General features: G+C 48.1%; 1 protein-coding gene across 1 annotated transcript in view; it reads left to right on the forward strand.

Moving 5' to 3' along the window:
- The first annotated feature begins 3,052 nt into the window (after positions 1–3,052).
- ADAM12 (ADAM metallopeptidase domain 12) overlaps positions 3,053–24,872 on the forward strand; it is a 379,134-nt gene continuing 357,314 nt past the window's right edge. Inside the window, 1 exon segment of the mRNA XM_020973659.2 lies at positions 3,053–3,517. Within this exon segment, the coding sequence (XP_020829318.1) occupies positions 3,397–3,517 (121 nt within the window). The 5' untranslated portion in view covers positions 3,053–3,396.

Consider the following 24,872-nt stretch of genomic DNA (forward strand, 5'->3'; position numbering starts at 1 on the left):
TAGACTTTGGTGAGGCAGAGCTACACAAAGTCGTCAGCCTCACTCTCTCCTCCAGAATCATGGAAGTCCAGTGGCAGGACAAAAGTCGGGGCCACTGGTGGTGGCCCAGGATGCAACAGACGACCTTGGCGGCTCTGTGTCTGACCTAGCCCTAAGCGCTCCACAGCACCCACTGTAGCTGCCTTTGTGACCTTCGGAACAAACTGTTCTCCTCTGCCCACTCTGCCAGGGGAAGTCTTCACATACTGGGGTAGATGCCCTGCGCCCCCAACTCACCAACAGGATTGAGGAGTGTTGATTCCCCTCAATCTGCTATAGCCCGTCTGCAAAATGGTTTACCAAGATGTGGTGGTTACACATATACAGCTTCTTGGAGCCCCAGGTGAGAGTTGGGTGGCAGATGGACACCAAAGGTGGATGAGCAGCCCTGAAAGGGGCTCGGCAAGCCCTCACACCAGAGATGCTAGTCCTCCTGAACTCTCCACACAGATGAGTTCAGTCAGATAGTAAACACCTATCAGGTATCTACTGCTATGTACCTGGCACTGAGCTGAGCACTGGGTCACAAAGCAAGGTGAACGACATCACTTCCTCCCAAGGAACTCATAGACTAACGAAGGAAAATACTGACTAGCATTTATAGTGCACTTGGAGATTTGCAAAGCTCTTTACATATGTTTGCTCATCTGATCCTCACAATAACGCTCGAGATAGGTGCTGTTATTATCCCAGTTTTACAGATAAGGAAACTGAGGCAGACAGTGGTTAAATGAGCCAGAAAGCTCAAGAAGAAAGCCCGACCCCTCTCTTTAGAGGAGAGGTGGCCACAGATAAAATCATATCTCGTACAAAAAGCCTTTTTAATGTTAGTGCTTCCGCTCTGTCGATTACCTCCAAGTATTTTACGTATGTGTGTACATATATAGGTGTGTATGTATGTACCTATGACACAGCTGGTTGTGTGTTGTCTCCAGCATTAGCTGCTGAGCTACTTGAAAGCAGGGGTTCTTTTTTGTCCCGCCCCCTTTTTTTTTTTATTCCTACTGCTTAGCTCAGTGGCTGGCACACAGTAGGTACTTAACAAATGATTGCTGCCTAAGTCCAGTCCACGTAAGCCCAGAGTAAGGGGCGCTTTGGTGGGAGAGGGAGCATGGCTGCCCCAACATAGAGTCCCACCAGGTCTATTGTTACATAGGAAATAACAAAGTAAATGTCACATGGGGGTGACAGAAGAGCTCCCCATGGGGGGTTAGAAATCATTTAGGACGCGCTGTGTGAGCTGAATGGAGCAAGGAATTGAGTAGCAACTTTGACCTGCCCCTGAGGCTCTACGGGTCTTTGGGAGAGTTCTCTAAATCCTCCGTGCCTCAGTTCACTCATCTGTACAATGGCCATGATGACATTTGCAATGCCTATATCACAGCTTGTCACTAGGGACAAGCTTAGAACTCTAGAAAAAAGATGAATTATTTTCATAATGTCCAATTTTAACAGAGAATGGGGAGAGAGGTTCCCCAGATAAGCCTGTTGACAGGGGCTCCAAGCTACAGAACATTCAGGACTTCCTCAGCGAGAGGCACAGCCACTTAAGAGAGATTTGCCTTACAATCCACACAGGAAAAAACAAGCGGATGAGGAGCGTTGGTGACCCAGCTGTGCACTGAGGCTAGGTACCTCATGGAGTGAGCCCATTGGTATACATGTTTCTTAAACAAGTCTGGTAGATGGAAACTGGATGAGATGGAGGGGACAGGCTGGATTTGGGAAACTGGGCAGGGTCATCAACAATCCCTTGACCTGCCACGAAGTCGTTGAGGAAAGCACTGTGCCAAGTGCTATTGAAAAGTGAACTGCTGTTACTATTACTTTATTCGTTTGTAACAGATCTATAGCAGCTATGTAAAGCCACGGTTGTAATCAGAGGTAGCCCCGACGTGTGAGGCGTGCTGTGACCAAGCCCATCTGGCCGCCCCTTGGGTCCTCCCCTTCTGCACGTGAAAGAATGGATCGGTCTGCACATGGAGCTTGCGTCCAGATCTCTTGAAAGCCAGTAGATGCCAAGGGGGAACATGGGGTCTAGGGGTCTCTCCCTCGTAGTACAAGAAGCAGCCTTTTCTGGAGTGAATGACTGAGTAATGGAATGGGGGCGGGGGAGAAGAATGCACTCCCTGGATGCCACGCTCTGGGTCTACAAACACAAAAGTTGAGGCTGTTCCTGCCCTCAAGAAGGGCCCATTCTAACGGTCAAAACGGTTCCTCTTGAGGCATCTGAGAAGTGGGGCTAGGTGGGCAACAGCGGCGGCTTCCTGGGTGGGGGGGCAGTCCTGGCTCCGGACCCGTCCCAGCTCGCGGGGGTCCCGGGCAGATCTGGCCTCTGGTGCCAAGCCAGCTCGAATGGCCGGACAAGTGGAGAGCCCCGGGCCCGAGCAGCCCAGGCAGGCCACGGCCAGGCACACCAAGGAGCCTCGAAAGAAAGCCTTCGGAGCTTGTGCACCGCCGGCCGGACGCCGACTCATCCTTTCCAGGCTCGGACTGGAACACTGGACCGCGGCCTTTGGCTGGGAGAGAGACGTTCGGCTTGCTCTGTGGCCGGGGAGGGGGAGGGGGAGGAGAAGGGGGTGGGAGAAGGAGGGGAGGGAAAAGGGGAGGAGGGGAGGAGGAGGAGGGGGAGGAGTTCCTCCCGAGCCCTGGAGCCACATCATCCAGCCGGGCGCCCCCCGCGGGGGCGGGAGGAGAGGCGGATCGGGGCGGCCCCGCGCGCCTGGAGCCTTCCTGGGCAGGCGCACCGGGGAAGGAGGGGGGCGGTCCTGTGAGCAGCTGCTGCCGGCCCCCCGGGGCGGGGGCTGGAGGGCTGGGGGGCGGAGGGCCAAGGGGCGGGGCCTGCACGCGGCCTCCTCTAGGACCCCGCGGCCCCGGGCCGCTAATTTGTTCCATTGTCAAGAGGACGGTAAAAGTTGGCCCTGGGTCTCTGAGCTAGGCGGGGCCGGGGACCGGGGGGGCGGGGCCAGCGGGGCTCCTCCCCATCCCCCTCCTCCTCTTCCCAGCGCCCCTCCCAGTCCCCATCCCCATCCTTCTCCTTCCCCGACGGGCCGGCCCGGCCCAGGGCTCCTCACACCGCCCGCCCGCCGGCCACGGTGCTCACCGCCCACTGTCTCCAGCAGGCTCCCCTGGCCCAAGGAGGGCGTCCACGCCCCCGCTCCCCAGGCCCCCATTCGCAGCTCCCGGACGGAGCCAGTGCTTGCGGCCGCCGAGCCGGCGGGCTGGGATGCGGACGCCTGCCGCTGCTCGCCGCTGATCCCCCCCAGCCGGGACCCCGCTCGCTCCCCGCAGCCCATGGGGCTGCCCTCCCGCTGAGCCCCCGAAGGTGGCCAGGGGAGCTGAACGTGCGTACTGACTATGTGCCCGCTGTCCCGGGCACCCGGTCCTCGGACCCGGAGCCAGAGCCCGCGCGGGACAGCGCCGCCGCTGCTGCTCCAGCTGCTGCTGCTGCTGCTCCCGGCGGCCTGCACAACCCAAGGTAAGCCCCCAAGAACCGGCTCCTGCTGCCGCCCCTAGCCGGCCACCGGACGTCGGCCTCACGCCGGCTGGGCGCCTGTTCTGCCCTCCCATGCTCCGATGGCCCCTCCGTTCCCACCAAGTTTCTTCCCGCAAACTTTTCTCTCATGCAGCCGCCCGAAACTTTCCCAAGAGCGCTCCTAGTACCTCCCCTGAGCTGCTGCCTTCCTGGACTTAGTCCGGGACTCCCCAGAATCGGGGAGGGCTCCCAGATTCACTCCAGGAAAGGACTTTGGGTGGACCTCCACTCCACCTCCTCATTTTACAGATGGGGAAACTGAGGAGCAGGGCAGGGACTTGCCCAAAGATACAAAGTAGCACGGGGGGAGCGACAGGGTTCAGCTCAGGTCCCCAAAGGCTGGCTGGCCTCATTTTGGTCGGACGTAATGCCCTCCCGGGTCTCTTTCAATGCGTGCAAGGTATTGGACTTCAGCCTTCACTTAGGGGCCAGTCATAAGACTAGGATGCAAATCCCTGCTTTGCTTTGTGACCATAGGAAAGTGCCTTCCCCTCTCTGGGCTTGAGTTTCCCCATCTGTAAAATTAAGAGGTCAGAGGAAATGACTTCTAAGACCCCTTCCATCTCTAAAGCTAGGATGGGACTTCTCTGTGTGGGGCTGGGTAAGTCCCTTCGGCTTCCGGCCCCCACTTTCTCCCTCCACAAAATGCAGAGGTTAGCTAGGTTTCTGCAGTTCCTGCTTAACACTCTTAAACGATTCTCCTCCATCCAAAAGTTGCACTTTTTGTTATCAGGTATAGGTAGGGAAGGTGCTAAGGGGTCGAAAGGGGGCCCTCCATGGGGTAAATCTGGCTTGAAAAGGATAGTCCTATCTCCCCACCCCTACCCCATTCTTCAGATGGGGCAAATGAAACCCGGGCAGGGGAAGGGGCTAACAAGGAAGCAGACTCGGGCACTTTCCACTCCTCTGAGCTGTCCAGGAGTAGGGAGGGAGGGAGCATCTCACAGGGAGGTCTAAGGCATGGTGACCCCTGGGGAGCCCTGCCACAGTGAGAGGACAGGGTTCCTGGAGCCAGCCAGATTGCCCCTGGGTAGAACCCAGCTCTCCCTTCTGTTTGCTGTCTGGATGCGCAGCCAGAGTGACACATGGCAGGGGAAGTCTCTCTACCTCAGCTTGTCCCTCCCCCACAGCCTTGGCCCTGACACCTCCCCCCACAAACCAGGATGGCCCCAGCTTCCTCCTCTGGAAGCCCCTTCCTTCCTATCAATCCATCCATCACCCTTCGTTCATTTGTCCTAACCCTCTGTCCCTTCCGCCTTCTTCCTCCTGCCCTTCCTCCCATGCTACCTCCCCAGAGATGGGAGACTGCAAAGTTTCAGGCTGCCGGAGTTCCCTGTATTGACTGAGAGTCACACTCTCTGCTTTGAGAGGCAGTCCCTGAGCGAGTCCCACTGGTTCTGTTTCTTCCTACCCTTTTGTCCTTGGGCAGGTCACCTCCACATCCTTGGGCCTCAGTTTCCTCCTCTGTAAAAGGCAGCAGGAACAAGCGTTTCAGTAGTCCCCACCATGTGCCAGGCACTGTGCTAAGCGCTTAACAAATATTGTTTCATTTGACCCTCACAACCACCCTGGAAAGTAGGTGCAGTTGCTATCCCCCTTTTAGAGATGAAGAAACTGGGGCAAACAGGGTCAAGTGACTTGTCCAGGGTCACACAGTTGGTGTCTGAAGATGGATTTGAACCTCGGTTTTCATGACTCTCTAAGATCCCTTCCGTCTCTGGAAATTCAGATTTCAAAACTCCTTGACTGTGGAGTTCCCCTTGTTGGGTCTCCAGGATAAAAGAAAGAGGTTGGCCTGTGTGGTCCCAGGGGTGGCTTTCAGCTCTGGCCCTGTGATCCTTTGCCTGCCTGCCTCGGCCACCCTGTTCTTCCTAGTTCCAGAATAGACGAAGGCCCGTCCTTGGGGCTCTCTGGCCTGAGCCTGCTCTTGGCCTCCATCCCCTCCCTATCCCCAGCCATGGATCCAGCAGAGAAGCCAGCAATCCCTAGGAAGCCAATTCTTTGGTAGGCATGCATCACTGCACAGCAGCTCCAGTCTTGAAGGATGCTTTTTTTTTTGAAACTTGAATTTGCATCTTTCCATTGCCTTAAATTATCGAGTGTTTCTAAAATTATTTTCATTTCCCCTTGGCCTTCAGCTGAGGCTAGCTCTAAGCTCCCAGACCTCCTGACCTTTGAGCTAGGACCTTGATCGAAGAGCCCTGGGTTTGGAGGCAGAAGACCTGCTGCTGTATGACCTTGGCCACAGCTCTTTTCCTCTCTGGGCCTCAGTTTCTTTATCTGTAAATCTGGGGGAGGGTAAGGTCTCCAAAGTCTACTCCAGCTCTAGACTCCAACGTACTGTTTGAGGCAGCTTGGTCTGGGCTGGGAGGAACCCTAGTATGGGAGCTAGAGGACTCATGTTAAAATCCCATCTCAGTTACTAATATCTGTGTGACCTTGGGCAGGTCACCTAGCTCCACTCAAATTCTCTTCTGTGAAGTGGAGAGGTTGGACCAGATGGCCCCTATGGTCCCTTTCAGGCCCCAGTCATTGATCTGTAAACCAAGCACTCAGTCCAAAGTCCTTTGTGGATAACCCAGAATGTTTGGTGGGCAGATTGCGCATAACCATGGCCTGGGGAATCTAGGTTGTAAACTTTAGGTCTTTCTGAGGACACACCTCTACAGTGTTTCTGCTAGCAATGGCAGAGACCTAAGGAAGGCCCCACACACCAGTTGCCTCTTAGAAAGACTGAGCTTTCAAAATGACCTGATGCTTACTGCCACTAGGGGCGCCATCATTCCACTTTGTGTGTGTGTGTGTGTGTGTGTGTGTGTGTGTGTGTGTGTCTATGTTTAGAGATACAGAGACAGAGATAGGAGAAAAGCAGAAATAGACAGACAGACACACACACACATACACAGGGAATCAGAGAGATGGGCCCTGCCTAAAGGAAGTCCTGGGCCCAGTGAGGAAGGGGCTACCTCTTGAACCCTAAAGGAACAGGCCTTCAGTGGACTCAGCCACAGGCATTTGAAAAATAAATACACTTGGGAAAGGGATTCTTTTGGAAGGAAGATGTCTTGTGAGAATTTGTTCTTTAAGAGCTTTCTGAGAAATGACTTTCCACCCAGACAGAAAGCTCACCAGTGGATGTGAGACTGCCCCAGCCTCAGCATTCTTTTTGAAAATGTCCGGAGGCAGTATGGTGCCTCCTGGCATCAGAGACCTTGAATCTCTATCCCCACTTAGTGCCTTGTGACCTTGAGTGAAACTTATGCTCTCTAGGGCTCAGTTTCTCCATCTGTAAAATGAGGGGAACAGATAGATCCTCTCTCAGGTTCCTTCCAGTTTTAAATCCTATCCCAGAGAGGAAGCTGGAAGGGACCTTAGGGTCCAGCCATCCTCATTTAACAGAAGAGAAACCTGTCATGGGAGATACTTGGTGTAACCCTGGAGCATCTTCATTGGTTCCTTTGGCCCAGCGTTTGCCAAATGTGCTTGTTTTTCGGCTCTGTTAGTTTCCTCCTCCCCCTAACCTGTCCCCCCATGACAAGATGGGTTTTTAAAATACATCTTCTCTCTAAGGATTGGGCCCTTGGCATCTGTCCTTCAATTGAGTAAAGGTCAAGGTCTTTGATCCCACCCCTTGAGAGCTGAGATTAAGTAAACATGCCCAGTGAGACTTTTCTTTTCCCTCCCCACCTTAAGAGCAACAGTGGAGTGGACAGGAGGTTGAACCCAGAATCCAGAGGTAGGCTGTAGGTCTGGCTTCTAGCCCTTTCTAGCTGTTGGGAGCCTGCACAAGCTGTGGAACCCGTGGGAGCCAAGGTAGCTCTACCACGAGAAGGTATGAGTGGATGGCGCTCTGCTCCATGGAGGAAGCGCTCCCACCCTGAAGTTTCCATTCCAAGAAATCCCTAGCTCCCTAATGACATACATATCCAACATGCTTATATTCGCCATTGTGTATTTGTGTTCTTCTTCTACCTTAATTGGGGACACTTAAGTCCCAACCCTGTGCATTGCCTAAAGCAGGACTTTTGAACCTTGTTTGCATCATGGAGCTCTTTGGCAGCCTGGTAAACTCTATGGACTCCACAGCATCATGGTTTTAAATACATAAAATAAAATACACAGGGTTTCAAAGGGAACCAAAGATTGATAGAAATAAAAATACATTTTTCCATCCAAATTCATGGACCCTCTGAAAGTATCCATGGACCAGTTGGGAGTCCATGGCCCCCAGGTGAAGAACGGCCATCTGAAGTCTGAAGAAACTCCCACATAATTCCTGTATGGCTGCTCTCACCAACGCTGTCACTGAGGCAGCTCAGGGTGGAGTCAGGAGGAAGACTGGGGTTCAAGCGCCATCCAGACATTTGCTGACTGTGACCCTGGGCAACCTCTCTGGGCCTCAGTTTCCTCATCTGTAAAGTGGGGATCACCATAAACCTACTATATAAACAACAGGAAACATTTAGTAAGTACCTACTGCATGTAAAACAGCATTCTGGGGAAGATACCAAGTTTAGCTAAGATATTATCCCTGGCCTCATAGAACTCAGTGTTAGTCGGGTGTTAGGACACCCATCAGGATGTCTCTACTACACATTATTTCGTGATTTGGTCAGTAGGGAGAACAAAAAAGAACACCCCAGGAGGCCAGAGGGAAAAGTGACTGATGGGGACTCAGGGGGCACCCTTGGGAGGACTGGAGAGCACTCCTGGGTGGCCCTGAACCAGACCGAAATGAAGTTGGGGACTGTTTTAACAAAAGAGATAAAAAATACAGTGCCATATACTACGTGATGTTAATGTGTGGTTTTCTAAGTCACTTTGCAGTCTGCAGGAATCCTTGTGAAATGACCTCGTTTCTATGTGAGTTTGTCACCGCTGCTGTCAGGTATTGTGGAATGTGGAAACGCAATTTATTGTTGTTAAAATTTAGAGGTCACATAGAGGACACATGGGAAGAGGTTGGTTCACATAGAGTCATTTCATCGAAGGAAGAAAAAATATTTGTATTGAGTCACTGAATGAGCTATTGGACATGATCGGGCCTGTTTAAGAAAAACAACTTAACTTTCCGTATCCAAGGCCCAGAAGTGAGTCCTTCTCAAGCTAAGTGGTTCCTGCCGCATCAGTCATTTGTGAAGACAAGACGAGTAGGTGTGGGGAACATTTTCAGATGTTTCTTTTATAGCAAATGTCTGATATGGAGGCTCTTTGGCTGCCCTCCCTGGGGAGTCTGGCTAACCAGCATTCGATGTGCAGGGTCTTTTATATCAGTCCTCCCTGGGACTGAGAAGGTGAAAAGTGATAGGATGGATTTGGAACATTTTAGAAAGTGTTTTCTGTGCATTCACAGACTATTTTTTTTCGAAGGCTTTTTATAAGGGCTATACCCTGCTGAAAGTACTCACAACAGTGGGTTCTGCTGGGGCTGCTGAGGGGAAATAGCTTTGGAGCACAGTACAATTCAGAATCACTCACTTAGGGTGCCTTTGAAAAGCAGGGTTGAATAGCTTTGCTTTGTATACATTGGATTCTTGCTCCAAATAAACATTTATCTGCTAACTGACTTGTGCATGCTGATTATTTCGCTTCTTAACAGCTCTCCTTCACAATGTTTCATTTCTCCCCTTTTGGCACTTAATGACATTTCGTTTAATTTCCTTCCTGCTTTTTCATCGCCCGGCCATGTCTTATTTCATCTTTGGTACATGAATGGCATAGCGCATTTTAATAATTCATTCATTCAACAAACACTTGTTAAACGTCTGCTGTATGCAGACACTGTGTTGAATGACGGGGAAGATACGGATTGAGGTAAGACACAGTATCTACCCTCTTAGAGCTCGCGGTGTAGAAGGGGGAGAAGACCCGGGCGACTATTAGATACACTATGAAAATGTGAGAACTATAGGAGAGAGAGCTGGGAGGGTACTTGGAGATCACTTATCCTGTCTTCCTCATTTTACAGGGGAGGAGTCCGAGCAGCTGGGAAGTCACAATTTACCCAAGGCTGCACAGGTGGGAGAGTGGTGGGATTTGAACCAAGCTCCTTTAACTCCAAAGCTAGCCTCTTATTTTGTACTTCATCATGGTATAACATTGTTTTGGGGTCAGAGGACCTAGATACAAATCCTTGCTAATGGAAGGCAACATGGTACATAGAAAGAATGTGGTCCTGGGGGTCACAGGCTCTGGCCCTCCGCTCCTTCTGTGACCTTGAGCAAGTCACTTCCCTCTTTGGGGCTAAATTTCCTCAGCTCCAGGCTGAGGGAGTTTGGTCTGGGTGATCCCTCAGCTTCCTTTTAGCTCTAAACCTATAACATGTGATTCGAGACTTTGTTTTCAATGCGGTACCTGCGAGTCTGGTAAACATTACACTCTATTTCCAGTTGTGGAGTACGTAGATGTCCTTGGGAAATGCTGTAGGTAGAAGGAATTTCTGTATGTCAGGTGAACTTTCTTAGGAACGGCCAGCACACTGAGCCCACTTGTCCTCAGCTCCAGGGCTTCCTCCATCCCAGAGATGCCACCAGACAGCTGGCTTTCCTGCAGCCTACCTAATCTCTGCCGCAGCAGCTGCAGGAGTGAGCAGGACTGAGGACAGCCTGGCTGAAATGGGCTGGGCGGAGGAGGTGAGGGTTATGGTCCATGTCTTGCTGTGGGGAGAGAGATGGGAACAGCTGGAGAAGGAAGCGGCCTGGCATTCTGGAAGCCCCCTGCTTGCCAGCTGACGTGCTGCCTGGGCTTGATTAATGGGGGTCTTCCTGGCACTCTTTCTAACCCTCCTGTGACGCCTCGTTGGGGTGCTGAGGTCATGGTCATGCTCAGAGGCTCCCCCTGCTCCAGCTGCTCCTACCCAGGGAAAAAGGCAACCTCGATGCCCCGGGGGGTGATGGGCAGAGGGTCTGCCGACTCTGGAGGAAACCGACCGCAGCACATTGGGAAGGATCCACAGCAGGCTTACTAGAAAGGGCAGTACTTTGGTGATGTACAAAGCACTTGACATTCGGTTCTCACGACAGCCCTGTGTGGTAAGGGCTGGCCTCATTAGCGGAGCTGTTAGGAGACACAGTGATAGAGCCCCGAAGCTGGAGTCAGGAAGACCTGGCTTCACATCCTGCCTCAAACAGTTCCTAGCTGTGTGATGCTGGCCAAGTCACTTTTCTCTCAGCCTCAGTTTCCTCATTTGTAAAACTCATCATAATAGCCCACTTTTCCTCCGGGGGTGGTTGTGTGGATCAAATGAGATAATATTTGTAAAGATTAAAGCACAGTATAAATCCTAGTTCTCATTATTATTCCCATTTTACAGTTAAGGAAACGGAGGCCGGCAAGAGGTGAAGTGACTTTCTCAGGCTCACACAGCTAGTGGGTGTTGGAGGTCAGATTTGATTCCATGCCCAGTATTGTAGGCACTGCATCCTCCCCCAGCCTGCTGCTCAGGGGCTCTCTTCCCAAAACAGAATTGCCTCTTGTATTTTTCCTTCTTCTACCTGGCTGACATACATAATGGGGATGAAGTTGTCACTCCCAATGTCTTTGGTCCCCTTCAAAAATGAAGGAAGAGGGCGGAGCCAAGATGGCAGAGGGAAAGCGGCAACTTGCTTGAGCTGTCCCCCAAACCCCTCCAAATACTTATTAAAAATGGCTCTAAACAAATTCCAAAGCAGCAGAACCCACAAAAAGACAGAGTCAAGCAAATTTCCAGCCCAAGACGACCTGGATGGATGATCAGAAAGGCATATCATGTAGGTCTAGGAGAGGAGCACAGTTCAGTGTGGGCACGCAGGCCACAGCGAATCTGGAGCAGGCCTCAGAGGACTGAATCGCAGGCAGCTGTGGTGGATTCCACACCTCTCAACCCAGGAACGCCAAAGACAACTTAGAAAGTGAGTGGGAAAACTCTGTTTCTGTGGTCAGAGAGAAGTTCAGTGGTCTTAGCCCCAGTTCCCCAGTGCGGCCCCTGGGGTGGCGGCTACTTTTGGCCCACAGACTGAGGGGGATTGCAGGAATTACTTTGCCAGTGTAGAGTCAGGAATCTCTTGCTTTGCCCGTGCTTGGATCTGGGTCACAGTTCTGAGGGGCAGTTCTGGGGCAAGGAGGAGTGCTGGCGTGGTGGAGCTTGTAGTGGCTGTGGAAAGGAAATTCTCCTCACAGACCAGAGCACAGGCCAGGAAAGGAGTAAACACCTCATCCCTTATCATACCACCTTGGAAGAACTGAAAATTTACAGGTCCCTAGACATATCTCTGAAAACAGCTGTACAAACCCCCAAAGCTTGAGACAGTACATTCTTCCCATTGGAAGCAGACCTCTACCTTGATAAAGAGTTTATAACTCAAGTAATTGGCTGGGATCATGAGGAAACCTCACAAGAAGTATCAGACTATAGAATCTTTTTTTGGTAACAAAGAAGATCAAAACATACAACCAGAAGAAGACAATGAAGTCAAAGCTCCTACATCCAAAGCCTCCAAGAAAAATATGAATCAGTCCCAGGCCTTGGAAGAACTCAAAAAGGATTTTGAGAAACAAGTAAGAGAAGAGAGGAAAAACAAGGAAGAGAAATGAGAGTGATGCAAGAAAATCATGAAAAACAAGTCAACAGCTCGCTAAAGGAGCCCCAAAAAATACTGAAGAAAATAACACCTTAAAAATTAACCTAACCCAAATGGCAAAAGAGGTCCAAAAAGCCAATGAGGAGAAGGATGCCCTAAAAAGCAAAAATGAAGGAAGAACAACCCATTGGGGCCACCTAGAATGGAAAACTTCTTCTAAACACCTTAGTCATTTGTGAGATTAACACCCCAATGGCATCTGGTCTCAACTCTTAACTTCTTGCTTGCCGATTACCTCTGGAAACTATCTGTGGGACTCGTCACTTCGCTTTGAGTCCTAGAGGATCTTAAGTGGGGTGTTTGGCCGGGGGTACCAGGTTTAGGGGGACAGAATAACAAACAGAGACTAGTTCTACACGCTGTCAGAGCTTGGAGCTTGGGGCAATATAGAGGCTGCTTTGGAGTTGCTGTAAGGGAGAACTTCCTAGCAGATAGAACTATCCCAGATTGAAATAGACTGTCTTGTGAGGTAACAAGAACCTTTTCAGTATAGGTCAGCAAGGGAAAACTGGATGATTGGGCTCACACATGGATGCACCAGAGCACAGGCTCTCAGAGTCTCAGAGATGAGGGCTCTCTGAGCTTCCTGCTGTCTCTTTGGTACCAAGGCAGATGCCAATGGCTGGAGTGGACCTTATACTGCTCAGTATTCTTCTGGTGGGTTTCCCCTTCCATCAGTGGCTCAGTCTTTTTTTTTTTCTTTTCCTGATATTTCTCCAAATCACACAGGTTCTACCATGTTTTGGAAAAGCTGTGCTTTTTGTTTGGTTTCTTTGGATTTCCTGGCATGGCCATGGCTGTTCCATCCAGTTGGTTTGACCTTTCTTCCCTGACTTCATTCTGAGAAGTAGCATCAGTAGTAGTGAGGCCTCTCTGTCCTGTGAGTTACAGATGTTTGCTGTCTCACCTGTCCTTGAATGCACCAGATGAGTCATCAGGATCCCAGTGTTCTTTCATGTGTCTGGTGCATCCAGGCTTCCCGTGGCTTCCAAAGCTTCTGTTCATCATTCCTTGTCCTACCTTCTGGGGCCAAGCAGAAAAGTCTAAGGGGCAGCATTACAAAATACTGAATGTAGCTGCTCAGTGGACAAGCATCAGGAATGCTTGGTAAAACTCAGAGTTAAGTATGTGCTTACCCATACACTTCAAGTCTATGCTCCTACAGGAAGAACTCTGCATGTGGGCTAACATGTTGCCACAGACTGGCTATGTGACTTTGGCCAAATCACTAGCCCCCTAAGCCTCAGTTTTGTCACTTCACAAAATAAGAACATTCCTTTGCTCACAGAATTGGCATAAGGATGAAATGAGGGATTTAGTGACATTCCTTTATTTCTTATGAACATGTAGAAATAGAAACTTTCATTGTTACCAAAAAGATTCCATCTTTTCCCATCTCTCTGTGTGGTAACCCATGATTTGGGGCCATGGGGAAGGATTTAAAAAAAAAAAAAGAACAACCCACTTGCTAAGATGGACATTTTCTTCTGATTTGCATTGCACACATGTATTTCTGTGAAATATCACCAAAGTCCTTTTAGGGCCCCTTACAAAAAGTAAGCTTATGAACTGGTGAAAATCTTTGGCATTTTTCTCTGAAATTTTTTGGTAGCCCATTTTTACATTTTATCACCCCATCTAAAAAGTAGATGATACCTCTTAACTAAAGTGGGTGCCTATGCACTAAATTTACTCAGAGAGTGAGAACTGAATGTGATTTGTATGAAATACATTTTATCCAAATGAGTCAAAACTTGACTAAGGAATAAAATGACTTCAACTTTCTACTATTTTCCTTTAAAAATAATGAAATATCCACTGACATTTTTGGTCTCTTGGCTATAAAAGTGAAGGAAAAGCCAAGTGTGAATTTGTGAGCAAGAAAAGCCTGAAAGATGATTTGAATTGATCTGCATCGTCCTCACACGGTCGTATTCCAGCGGGTGAAGGAACATGTAAGTCCAGTTTCCACTTGGGCTCAGTGGAGAGCGTCTGAAAGGGGCAGGCATTTGGCAAACAAGCATTTCACTAAGGAGGATTCTCGAAAGTGAGCAACGGCTACCCTGTCACTCTAAAGCATCGGAGGGGCCGAGGAAAAGCCTTTGTTTCTCATAGAACTAGCTGTAGCCTTGTAAACCCAGATAGCACGATGCTCAAACCCTGGTAATGGGAAGGGAGTTGGCTTCAGCCCAGATTGCTGCTTCAGACCGGGATCCCTCCGAGCGTGGTACGCAGTGCCCATGACACTGGAGTCTTGAAACGTTTTAGAAATAACAGAAAGTGGGGGAGGGGAGGGGGATCTCGCCATGTATTTTCCTTGAGGAAGTTCTGGAATTTCTCGACCTGAAGAACTTTTCATATAAATAGATGCCCAGTGGGGCAGGCTGGTTCAGGCAAAGTCCTGGGGATGACCTAGGCCAGTGGTGGCGAACTCGGGTCTCCTGCTGTTTTCAGTATGGAGCAGGCCTCTGTCTACTCACAGTACCAATGGCCTCATTTCTCAAGAAGGCTTGTTGATGGAGTCACCTAGGCACGGACTTAGGGTTGCATCATGCAGCTCTGTGCAGACCATCCGTGGGCTCCTGAGGGGGAGAACGCAGCAGCAGATGATGGGTCATCGCAGTCCCATCTGCTTTAGGATTTTATGTCTTCTGGATCTAAGCCTGTGATTTCCTAGGCAGATGGAACTCCTGGTGTGGAGACACCCTCCACTAATGCAAATCAGCTCTGTTTCTAGGATTCTTATGCTTACGGCTTGCCAGGGGCATTGAGAGTGTTATTCTGAGTCCTAGGCTGGCCCTACTTCTAGCCTGCCACATGGTCCCTCACCTTGTAATCATGCTATGTTCTCGTATGCTCTAGGGCTTCACCCAGTGACACACAGTAGGTGCTTAATAGATACTTTTCTGTTCATTTATTTGTTTATCCATTCTTCTTCACCAATATTTTGAACCAACTCTACGTTGTATTTATTTACCAGGAAAAAAAATACCATGTTCCCCTGTCTGATTATGCAATTAGACCATTTGGACTCAATTTCTGCTTTAGTATTCCATGATAACAGTGAGAATTCTAGCTATTTTTATTTGCCTCGAAGGCTTGTGAAGCATTTTACAAATGTTACCTGATCTGACCCTCACAACTCCCCTGGGAGGTAGTGGAGGTGGTGGTGGTAACAACAACAATAATAGTGATAGCTAGCATTTATATGGGTCTTTAAGTTAGGTGCTATCATCATCCCCATTTTACAGATGAGGGACCTCAGGCAGACAAGTTAAGTGACTTACTTACTTTCAGGATAAATTGATCACCTGAAATCTCATTAACTGCGGATATTCAACCCCATCCCAACTCCCTCAGCCTTCTCTCCTCTCTGATTGGAGGGCTGGAAGGCAGAGCTCTAAACTCTTCCCAAGGCTTTCCTTTATAGGAAGCAGGATCTGGACTCCAGCTAACTCTCCACTTTTTAGCTGCAGCTCTGCTTTCTTGGGCTCCACAGAATAGGATGCTCCCAGGTGCCTTCTACCCCTGCTTAGCAGCCCCCATTTTTGTATCATTTCCCTGCATCAGCTCCTTGAGGACAGGAACTGTCCATTTTTCTTATTTGTATGCCTACCACTTCGTACAGTACCTGGTGCTTAATAAATATTTATTTAATTGAATTGAGCTTGCCCAGGGTCACATTGCTAGTAAATGTCTATGGCATGATAAATACAGACAGAATAAATACCATACAGAAGAAACCCCCAAATAAATACACAGTGGTTAGGAAACAGGGTGCTAGCAGTTGAGGAGATCTGGAAAGGCTTTGTGGAGAAAGTAGTCCTTAAATAGTGACTTGAAAGGAGGTAGAGATTCCAAGAAGTAGGGAAGTACAGAAAGGAGGGTATTCTAGGCATGAGGGCTGACCAGTGCCAAGCACAGAGGTGGGAGATGTGTGAGAAATGAAGAGTCCTCTCTGTCGGCTGGACCGTACAGAGCGGGAAGGGGAGTCGTGTATAATGAGGCTAGGACAGCAGGTTGGTATCAGGTTGGGAAGGGTATTAAAAGCCAAACATGGGAGTTTATGTTTGATCCTAAAGGTAACAGGAAGCCATTGGTAGGTAGTAGTAGAGTTGACATCAGGCCTGCAATATTTAAGAATATCACTTTTGACATTTTAAAATAATATTTAAGTATATTACTTTGGCAATTGTATGGCAAGTGGACTGGAGTGGAGAAAGCCTTGAGGTAGAATGACTGCTTAGGAAACTCCTGTCAAGGTCCCTATGTATGTCACATGTCACAGTCCCAGCGTGGGCCTGCCCCGAGGTGGAAGACGCATCGTGTTGCGGACTCTTAATCAAAAGCCTTTAGTGGTTGCGTTTCTTCCTTTAGACGTCTCTAATCCCCCTGGTCTGGTTTTCAAAGCCTTGCCCTGTCCAGCCGCGTTTCCTGTTAGTCCCCGTTGTCCTCCTCCGCCCAGCCGTTACAGGACCAATGGCCTTGTTCTCCACACTTGTATTGTTGTTCAGTTGTATCTGACTCTTCTTGGCCAAGACACTGGAATGGGTCGCCGTTTCCTTCTCCCGCAGATTAAGGCAAACAGAGGTTCAGTGACTTGCCCAGGGGGTGAGGTTGAGTTTGAACTTAGGTCTTCCTGACTCCAGGCCCAGCCCTCCAACCAGTGAGCTACCTAGTGGCCTCCTTTTAATAATTTAACCCTCCTGATTCCCCTCCCCTCAGTCCCAGCCCCTTCATTGCATGATTTAGAACCTAGACATACTATACAGGCAAGAGCTGAGTTAGATACTGTCTCATTCACTGACTTCCTCATGGCCACTGACTTCGTGTCCCCAGCCAGATTGCATGCTGCAGGAGGTCAAGACCATGTGATAATTTTTTTGCTCTGTTTTCCTCTATTCCACATCAAGTGCCCAATAATAACAGCTCACATGGATGCAGGGTTTCATGATGTAGGTCTTTTAGGAGGCTGAAATTCAGAGAGCGGAAGCAATTTTTTCACCATCACACAGCAAGGCAAAGTTGGAGCTGGGATGGGAGCCTCATCTTTGGACTTCAAGTCGTGTGTGTTTTCTCCTCCTTCTCACCGTTTGTATCCACTTCTAATTGTGCACAGGATTCTGGTAGATAATTTCCCTCAGTCTTCCTCTCCCTTAGTACTTTCCCCAAGTGTGCTCCTCTTCAAAGTTGTCTGTCTAAATAGACTCCCTCTATGACCTTTGATGATGTAAGCATTAAGAGGGGACACATGTGTTATCTCTCCATATTAGAATGTCAGCAGTGGGCTCTTGTGTAGTCCCTTCTGATTGTCCGTTCGTGTTTACCTCTGTGTGCTTCTCCACTCATGTTTTCCATTAAAAGTTTCTAGGTAACTTTGGTCTTTTCATCAGGAATGCTTGGGAATTCTCCATTTCATTAAATATCCGTTTTTTTCCCTTGTAGGATTGTACTACGTTTTGCTTAGTAAGTTATTCTTGATTGTATACCTATATGTTTTACCTTGTGGAATATGGTATTCCAAGTTCTTCACTCCTTTATACCAGTGGCTGCTATATCTTGTATGAGCCTGACTATGGCTTCTTGGTCCTTGAATTCTCTCTTTCCATTTGCTTGCAGTATTTTTTTCCTTTGACCTGGAGACTTTGTATGTTGGTGATAATGTTACTTGGGGATTTCATTTTGGAGTTTCTTTCAGGAGGTGACTGGTGGGTGCTTTCTATTTCCAATTTTCTTTGTGGTTCTCAGAAATCTGGGCAGTTTTCTTTTAAAATTTCTTGAAATATAAAGTTGAGGCTCTTTTTTTTGGTCATGGATTTTAGGTAGTGCAATGATCCCTAAATTTTCTTTCAATCTGTTTGAAATGATTGATTTTGCTATGATATACCATGCATTTTCTTCTTTTTTCCTATTTTTGATTAGTTTTTAATATTTCTTATAGTCTCATGGAGTTATCTTTTATCCTTATCATTTAGTCCACTAATTTTCAGGGAGTTTGTTTCTTGGGCAAGATTTTGAATCTTTTGTGTGAATTCACTTTCAATTCTTTCTTTTATAGCTCTCATTTCTTTTCCAACTTTTTCCTCTCGTGCTCACATCCACTTCAAAATTAAAAAAAAAAATTAAAAAACTCTTGCTTCATCTCTTTCAGGAAATTCTAGTGGAACTTGTACTCAAACAGTGGTTTTCTTCAAGATTTTGCTTACAGATATTTTGAAGCCATTATTTTCCTCTAGTTTTGTTCTTGACTTTCCTGTCACCCTAATTGTTTTTTAATGGTGGGATTCTTTTTTGTTTGCTCTTTTCTCCAGCCTACTTCTAGACTTTGGACTTTATGTTAGGGATAAGCTCTGTACACTACTGGAGGAAATGTTTGGATTGATTCTGCTGCTGCTTTCCCGAGGTGTTGAGTGTTAAGTTATTCCAGGACCTCAGGCATAGCTTAGGCTGAGAATCTGTAAACTTTCTTGCTCCCAGAGTATTCTGATCCAGGCCAAAGTCTGAGCTTTGAAACTTCCTGGCATGGGTTTAAGTCTGAGCAACACAACTGTGGTCTTGCTCCAGTTAGCGTTCTGTTAGACTGCTGTTGGAGTCAGCCATATTAGCCAGTTGAAAAGCTCTGCCAGTTCAGATAAACAAAGCTGCGGGTTACCCTTCAATTGGGGAGTGTTCCTCTGGTTATTCTGTTGGAGGCTTCAGACTGGGCTACTCTGCTCCTAAATCCAGGTCACAGTTTGGCTACATGTTTGTGAATTCCTTCCTTGCCTGGTATACAATTTGGTGCCAACAGCCACTCTTTACCTCTGAATATCATCCCTAAGAGCTAGTTCTCTAGATGTGTGCTGTGGAACTAGATAGTAACAGCTACCAATTTACAACTATTCCTAAACCCTGCTTGGTTGAGCCCCCTATGTTGTATCTAAGGCCCCTTCTTGACCTGATACACAGTTCTTTCTACTAGAATGCTCTGCATAACTGTTATTCCATCCAGTGTCCATAGACCTCTCTGTCTCCCTATGCTGACCTGGACTGGAAAAAATGGCTCATTATAATTTTCTCTTGGCCTTCCCAGGCATGACTTGGTCTGGTGCACTGTTTAGATACGTTTGAAGGGATTGGGGGTGGGGGGAGGCTTGGTTATACTTCTTCTCCACAATCTTGGCTCAACCTCCTTGGCTTCTCCTTGGCTCATTTTCCTCTTTTTTATATATTTTAAATATTTTAACAATGTTCTTTTGTCTTTTTTTTATGCCTTTATATTATTTCCTACCAACTCACCCCCTGCCCCATAAAACAATATATGTCCCTATTATAAGAAAGCATAGTCAAGTAAAACAAATCAACCTTTTGGCTACATCAGAAAATGTGTGTCTCCTTCTGTACCTTCTTCCAGGAGGTGGGAGGCATGATTCAGCCACTTCATTTTCGAGAAGAGTTTGGAAAGAGATTTGCCTAAGTTTGACACCTATTTAATTACATCAGAGAAACTTGCTCTTTACAGAAATTCCAGAGTGACTTGTTTTGTAAAGGCGAATGATCCCCCCTTCATTTTTCTCTTCTTTGAATCTAGATTTCCATCTGTTGGGATGACTTGGGGTCATATTCACATAGGGAGTCAGCTTGCCAGAACTGGTCCAGTGTTATTCATTTTCATCAGCTCTGTTGGCATCCTCTTCATTTCCTTCCTCACTATGCCTTTCCCAAGGTCCCAACTGGTCTGACTGTAACCGTGAAATGACTCTGCTTTGGAAACAGCCCTGCAAGTGAGGAGATGTGGGTTTGCTGGCTCTCAACCCATCCAGAAACTCCTCAGAAGGACACCTGAGCTGTCTGGTCTTCTTGTTGCCCCTCCCAACTGAGCTAATGTGGCAACAAGCAAACATTTCCTAGCCTGTTAACCATGGCTAGATCGTACGCACACAGTCAGGAAAAACTGGATGCAAAACTTGGCAGAAAGGATTGTCAGCTGGTTAATACTGGAGAACATTTGTCAATGGAAACTCAGGAGCTGGCCACCATTAGGAAACATTCCCACCAAATACATGAAAAGAGCTGATTCTGATGGCATTCAAAAAGTCATCTGCAGTTTGACATTTCTTCTTGCTCAATGGAAGACTGTAGACTTACCAATGTAAAAACAGCTCATGTGGGGCATGATGCCTGAGAAAGATGAACTTGTCTCCAGAATATTAGGGCATCCAAGTGGCTCTGGGAATTTTGATAGAAATATACAAAACATCTTTGATCTTGTTTTCATGGCACACTAAATGATAGCAAGGATTGATATTGGTGGGAGTAGTCCTCATTCCTCAATGTGATATTTCGCCTCCTACCCAAATGGCGATTCAATAGAGCTTGGTTACCAGCACAAACTTCTAATGTTTATAATTGAAATTCACTTTTAAATTGAAAATAGCAATGGTAGACATGTTTTTGTAAGAGATAAAATCTAAGAAATTATAACGACATAATTTTCTTTTCAAATGGCAACCGGGAATCTGTTCTACCCTGAGAGGTCAATATAACTTTAATTACATGAGCGTAGATAAGAATCTTCTTTGAAAGGAATGATACTAATTGAATTTTTATTTTAATAGCAAGGTTGATAGCTGCTGGACCTGGAGCTGGTCCATGAGCTATAAAATGCCATCACCTTTAGGAAGGAAAACTCTGCTGTGGGATATGGTTCTATTTCTTCCTGAAGTTTACATGTATGTGAAACTCCTTCTAGCAAGCCTTATTCTGGTCATTCCTTGGAACTTCCTTAACAGGAAGAGTGGTCCTTTATCCAGCAATGATTATTTTTCAATGAATATTGTGGAGGTAAGCTGGGAGCAGTGGTATGGGTACTAAAGGACCTGGGTTCAAATTCTGCTTCCCTTTATTTGATGTGATCAAGTCACTTTCCCTTGGTTGGACTCAGTTTCTTTATGTGTCACATGAGAAATGTAGAAGAGGAGAGGAAGGAAATAAGAATTTATATAGCACCTACTATGTGCCAGGCACTGTGCTAAGTACTTGGCAATTATTCTCTGATTTGATCCTTACAAGAGCCCTGGGAAGTAGGTAGTATTATTATCCCTGTTTTACAAATGAGGAAACTGAGGCAAATAGGGGTTAAGAAATATATTCAGAGTCTCACAACTAGTACATATCTGAGGCCAAATCTGAACTCAGGTCTTCCTGACTCTAGGCCCAGTGCTCTGTGCACTCTTGACACTCTCTGATGGCTACCTAGGTTTAGACTAGTTTGGTCACTAAGGTTCATTCCTAGTTCTAATTCCTAGGAATGACTTCAATCCCTTGTATTACTTATTTCACTTTGGGAGATTAGTGGATAGACAGCTAGTCTTAGAGCAGGGTTCCAGTTCTTTCTCTGTCACTCACTGGCTCTTCCCCTGTGCTCTCCATCACCCATGACCCCCAATCTCCCCAGCACTAGCTGCTCTCTCCTCTTCTTCCTATCTTGCCCCCTCGGTGAACCAATTCATTTCCACGTTGTTTTCTCCTCTTGAGTCCCTCCACCCCTTATCATATCACCAGTTATGCCTCAGCTGGGATCATGCCCGCCACTTGTCACCTTATCACCAGCTCACAGCCTGCCGAATGAAGATGGAGAAGATCACTCAGACTTTCTCACTGGGTCCACGACAGATTTGTTACACAACCCCAAGTGGGCCCTCGCTGCTGCCAGGCGAATCCTACCCTCTCTTCCTTATCGACCCATTGTCCCGCTCCCCGCAGTGGCTCCTCTAGATCTTATGTCACCTCAGACCTCCCACGACTTCTCCATCCCCACCTTCTCAGCCAAGAACTTTGCCTCATAATTTACTGAGAAAGCGTCCGTCACCCTGAGCTCCCTGCTCTCCCCTCTTCCCCATCTCCCAGCATGTAGGTGCCTTCTGCCCCCTCTCCTCCTTCACCCCTGTCTCACATAACGAAGCGGCCTTACTCTTGACCAAGGCCAGCCCCTCTACTGTCTCCTCCAACACATTGCCCTCTCTGTCATCCCCACTTTGTTGTTTATCTTCAGTTGCTCCCTCTCTACAGGCTCCTTCCCTGTTGCCTACAAACATGCCCATGATGCCCCCATTCTCTAAAAGCCTTCGCTTGATCCTTCCATCCCTACTGCCACCCTACATCTCTTCTGCTCTTTGTAGCTAAATTCCTCACAAAGGGGTCTATGAGAGGTCTACTTTCTCTCCTCCCCCTCACTTCTTAACCCCTTACAATTCAGCTTCCGACCTTATCAGTCCACTGAGCCTGCCCTCTCCGAAGTTACTGGTGATCTCCTAAAGGCCTTTTCTCCACCTTCATTCTCCTTGACCTCTCTGCAGCCTTCCACCGCTGAAGCACTGTCTCCTCCCTGATGTTCTCTCCTCTCCAGGGTTTTAGTATACCCCCTGTCTCCTGGTTCTCTCCTTACCTTTGCTGGATCCTTTTCCAGAGAACGCCCCCTAACCTTAGGTGTCCCTCAGGGCTCTGTCCTTGTCCATCTTCTCTTCTCCCTCTTCACTTGGTGATCTCATTAGTTCCCATGGATTTAATTACAGTCTCTATGCTGATAGTTATCTGATCTACCTATCCTGCCCCAATCTCTCTGCTGCCCTCCAATCTCAAAATGCCAGTTGTCTCGAAGACGTCTCAGACTGGATGCCCAGTAGACATCTTAAACTCAACATGTCCAAAGCAGAACTTATTCTCTTTCCTCCCCAAAGGGCCCCCCCGTCTCCCCAGTCCCTGAGGCTCACAGCCTAGGAGTCACCCTGGCACGGGCCCTCATCACCTCATATTTGGACTGTCACGATAGCTGGCGATGGGCCCATGTGCCTCAAGTCTCTCTCCACTCCAGTCTGTCCTCTGGGTAGCACTAAGTGATTTTCTTCAAGCACAGATCCAGTCCATAAACTCCAGTGGCTCCCGATTGTCTCCGGGACAAATGTCAGAATGTTGTTGGGGATTCAAAGCCCTTCATGACCCAGCGCCCTCCCGCCTTACTCCCTGACACGGACTCTTCAATCCAGTGACACCAGCTTCTTGGCTGTTCTAGGAAAAAGAAGCTCCATCTCTTGGCTCTGGGCCACACATACACAGAGTACACATATGTGCACTCACATACACGCAGAGAAGCATACATGTATACATGTGTGCACTCACATACACAGAGACACACATGTACATATATATGCACTCACACATACAGAGACACATACATGTATACATATATGTACTCACATACACATGCCATGCACCACATCTACACACACATACACATGCATGCACATAACCCACACATCCACATCCACAACTTTTGATGAAGGGAAGGGAACTGAAGTGAATTTTGAGTAGGGGTAGACCAAGAGGCCAGCCAAGGTGGGTATCAGGCTTGTTTTGCTTTGAATTGTGCCAGGATCCAAGGAAAGGAGACAGAAGTGGGAAACCAGCTGTAGGTCTGGCAGTTGAAATTGGGGGAGAGGGCTGGTCATTGATTGGTCAGGAGGCCAGAGGCTTCCGGGGAGCCTCCACCCCCCACCTCAGCTTGGCTCCAGGCCCGGCTGGCCTTGCCTTGCCCTGGCTTCTCTGAAGCAAGGAATCTTTAGACTTGGTCAGGGTCAGTCTTTCCAAGACTGACCAGCCAAGTGGTGGAGGGAGGAGGGCCCTGGGAAGTGAGGCAGGAGGACCTGGAGTAGCGTCTACCTTGCCATTTACAAGACCTTGGGCGAGTCACTTAATTTCTCTGATCTACTGTTCCTTAATTTGTAAACTGAAGATCATAACAGGTGCATTATCTACTTCACACAGTAATTGTGAGGATGCGGTGGGAGAATGCGTGGAAGGGGTGCTTGAGGAACCAGAAACCCTCCTATAAATTTAAGCTATTAGCGCCTGATGCCTTTTATTTTCAAGGCATCTTAAAAACGTCGTGTAATTAATCTGCCCAGCACCACAATGCAGTCTGTTGTAATGTGAACCATTATTCTCATTTCCCCAGTTTTTCAGACTAAGGAAATGGTGGTAATAAATTGTTAGTGGAAGGTAAAACCCAAACTTGCACCTCCTAAACGCTGCTAATAAGGCCTGGCTTATGGGGGTAATTTGTAGCAGAGAAATATGTTTCATCTCCGTCACGTAAAGTTGTTCTAAAGCATGAGCCAGAGCTGCACCAGAGAATGTGCTAAACCAGACCAGCTATTCAGAGAAGCCATTTTAAAAAATCCCCCTCGTTGGTGTCACGCTGTCAATTCTAAATGGAGTCGGCTCCATCCCACGTGGCCTCATGCAGGTGATTGGGAGTACTTGATGGGGCACGGCCATGCTGGGCAGCGGCTAGTGGTCACTGGCCAATGGACTGGGCTATCAGTGTGTACCCCTGATACCTGAGAGTCGAGCATCCAGTCGGAGGACATTGGCCATGTTGGTCCCCACATTCCCAGCAGGCAGCGCCTTGATTGACTAAGAGGTAAACTGGGGCTTTGTCCCGGGGGGTGTAGTTCAGAGGCTGCTGAGGAGATGACCCCAGGTCCCGTGGTCTCTGCCGGGGCTGCCCCAGCAGTCCTGGCACTGCTGTCCTCCCTCACTAGCAGCTGCCCTACCTTGGGCAGTGGAGAAGGCAGTGCAGAAACTTGGATTCTCGTCATATTCGAATGTCTCATTAAAGCTCTCAAACAATGTGAAGGCTC

Source organism: Phascolarctos cinereus, unplaced genomic scaffold, assembly GCF_003287225.1.
Source record: "Phascolarctos cinereus isolate Bilbo 61053 unplaced genomic scaffold, phaCin_HiC Scaffold_3;HRSCAF=262, whole genome shotgun sequence".
NCBI classification, from domain to species: domain Eukaryota; kingdom Metazoa; phylum Chordata; class Mammalia; order Diprotodontia; family Phascolarctidae; genus Phascolarctos; species Phascolarctos cinereus.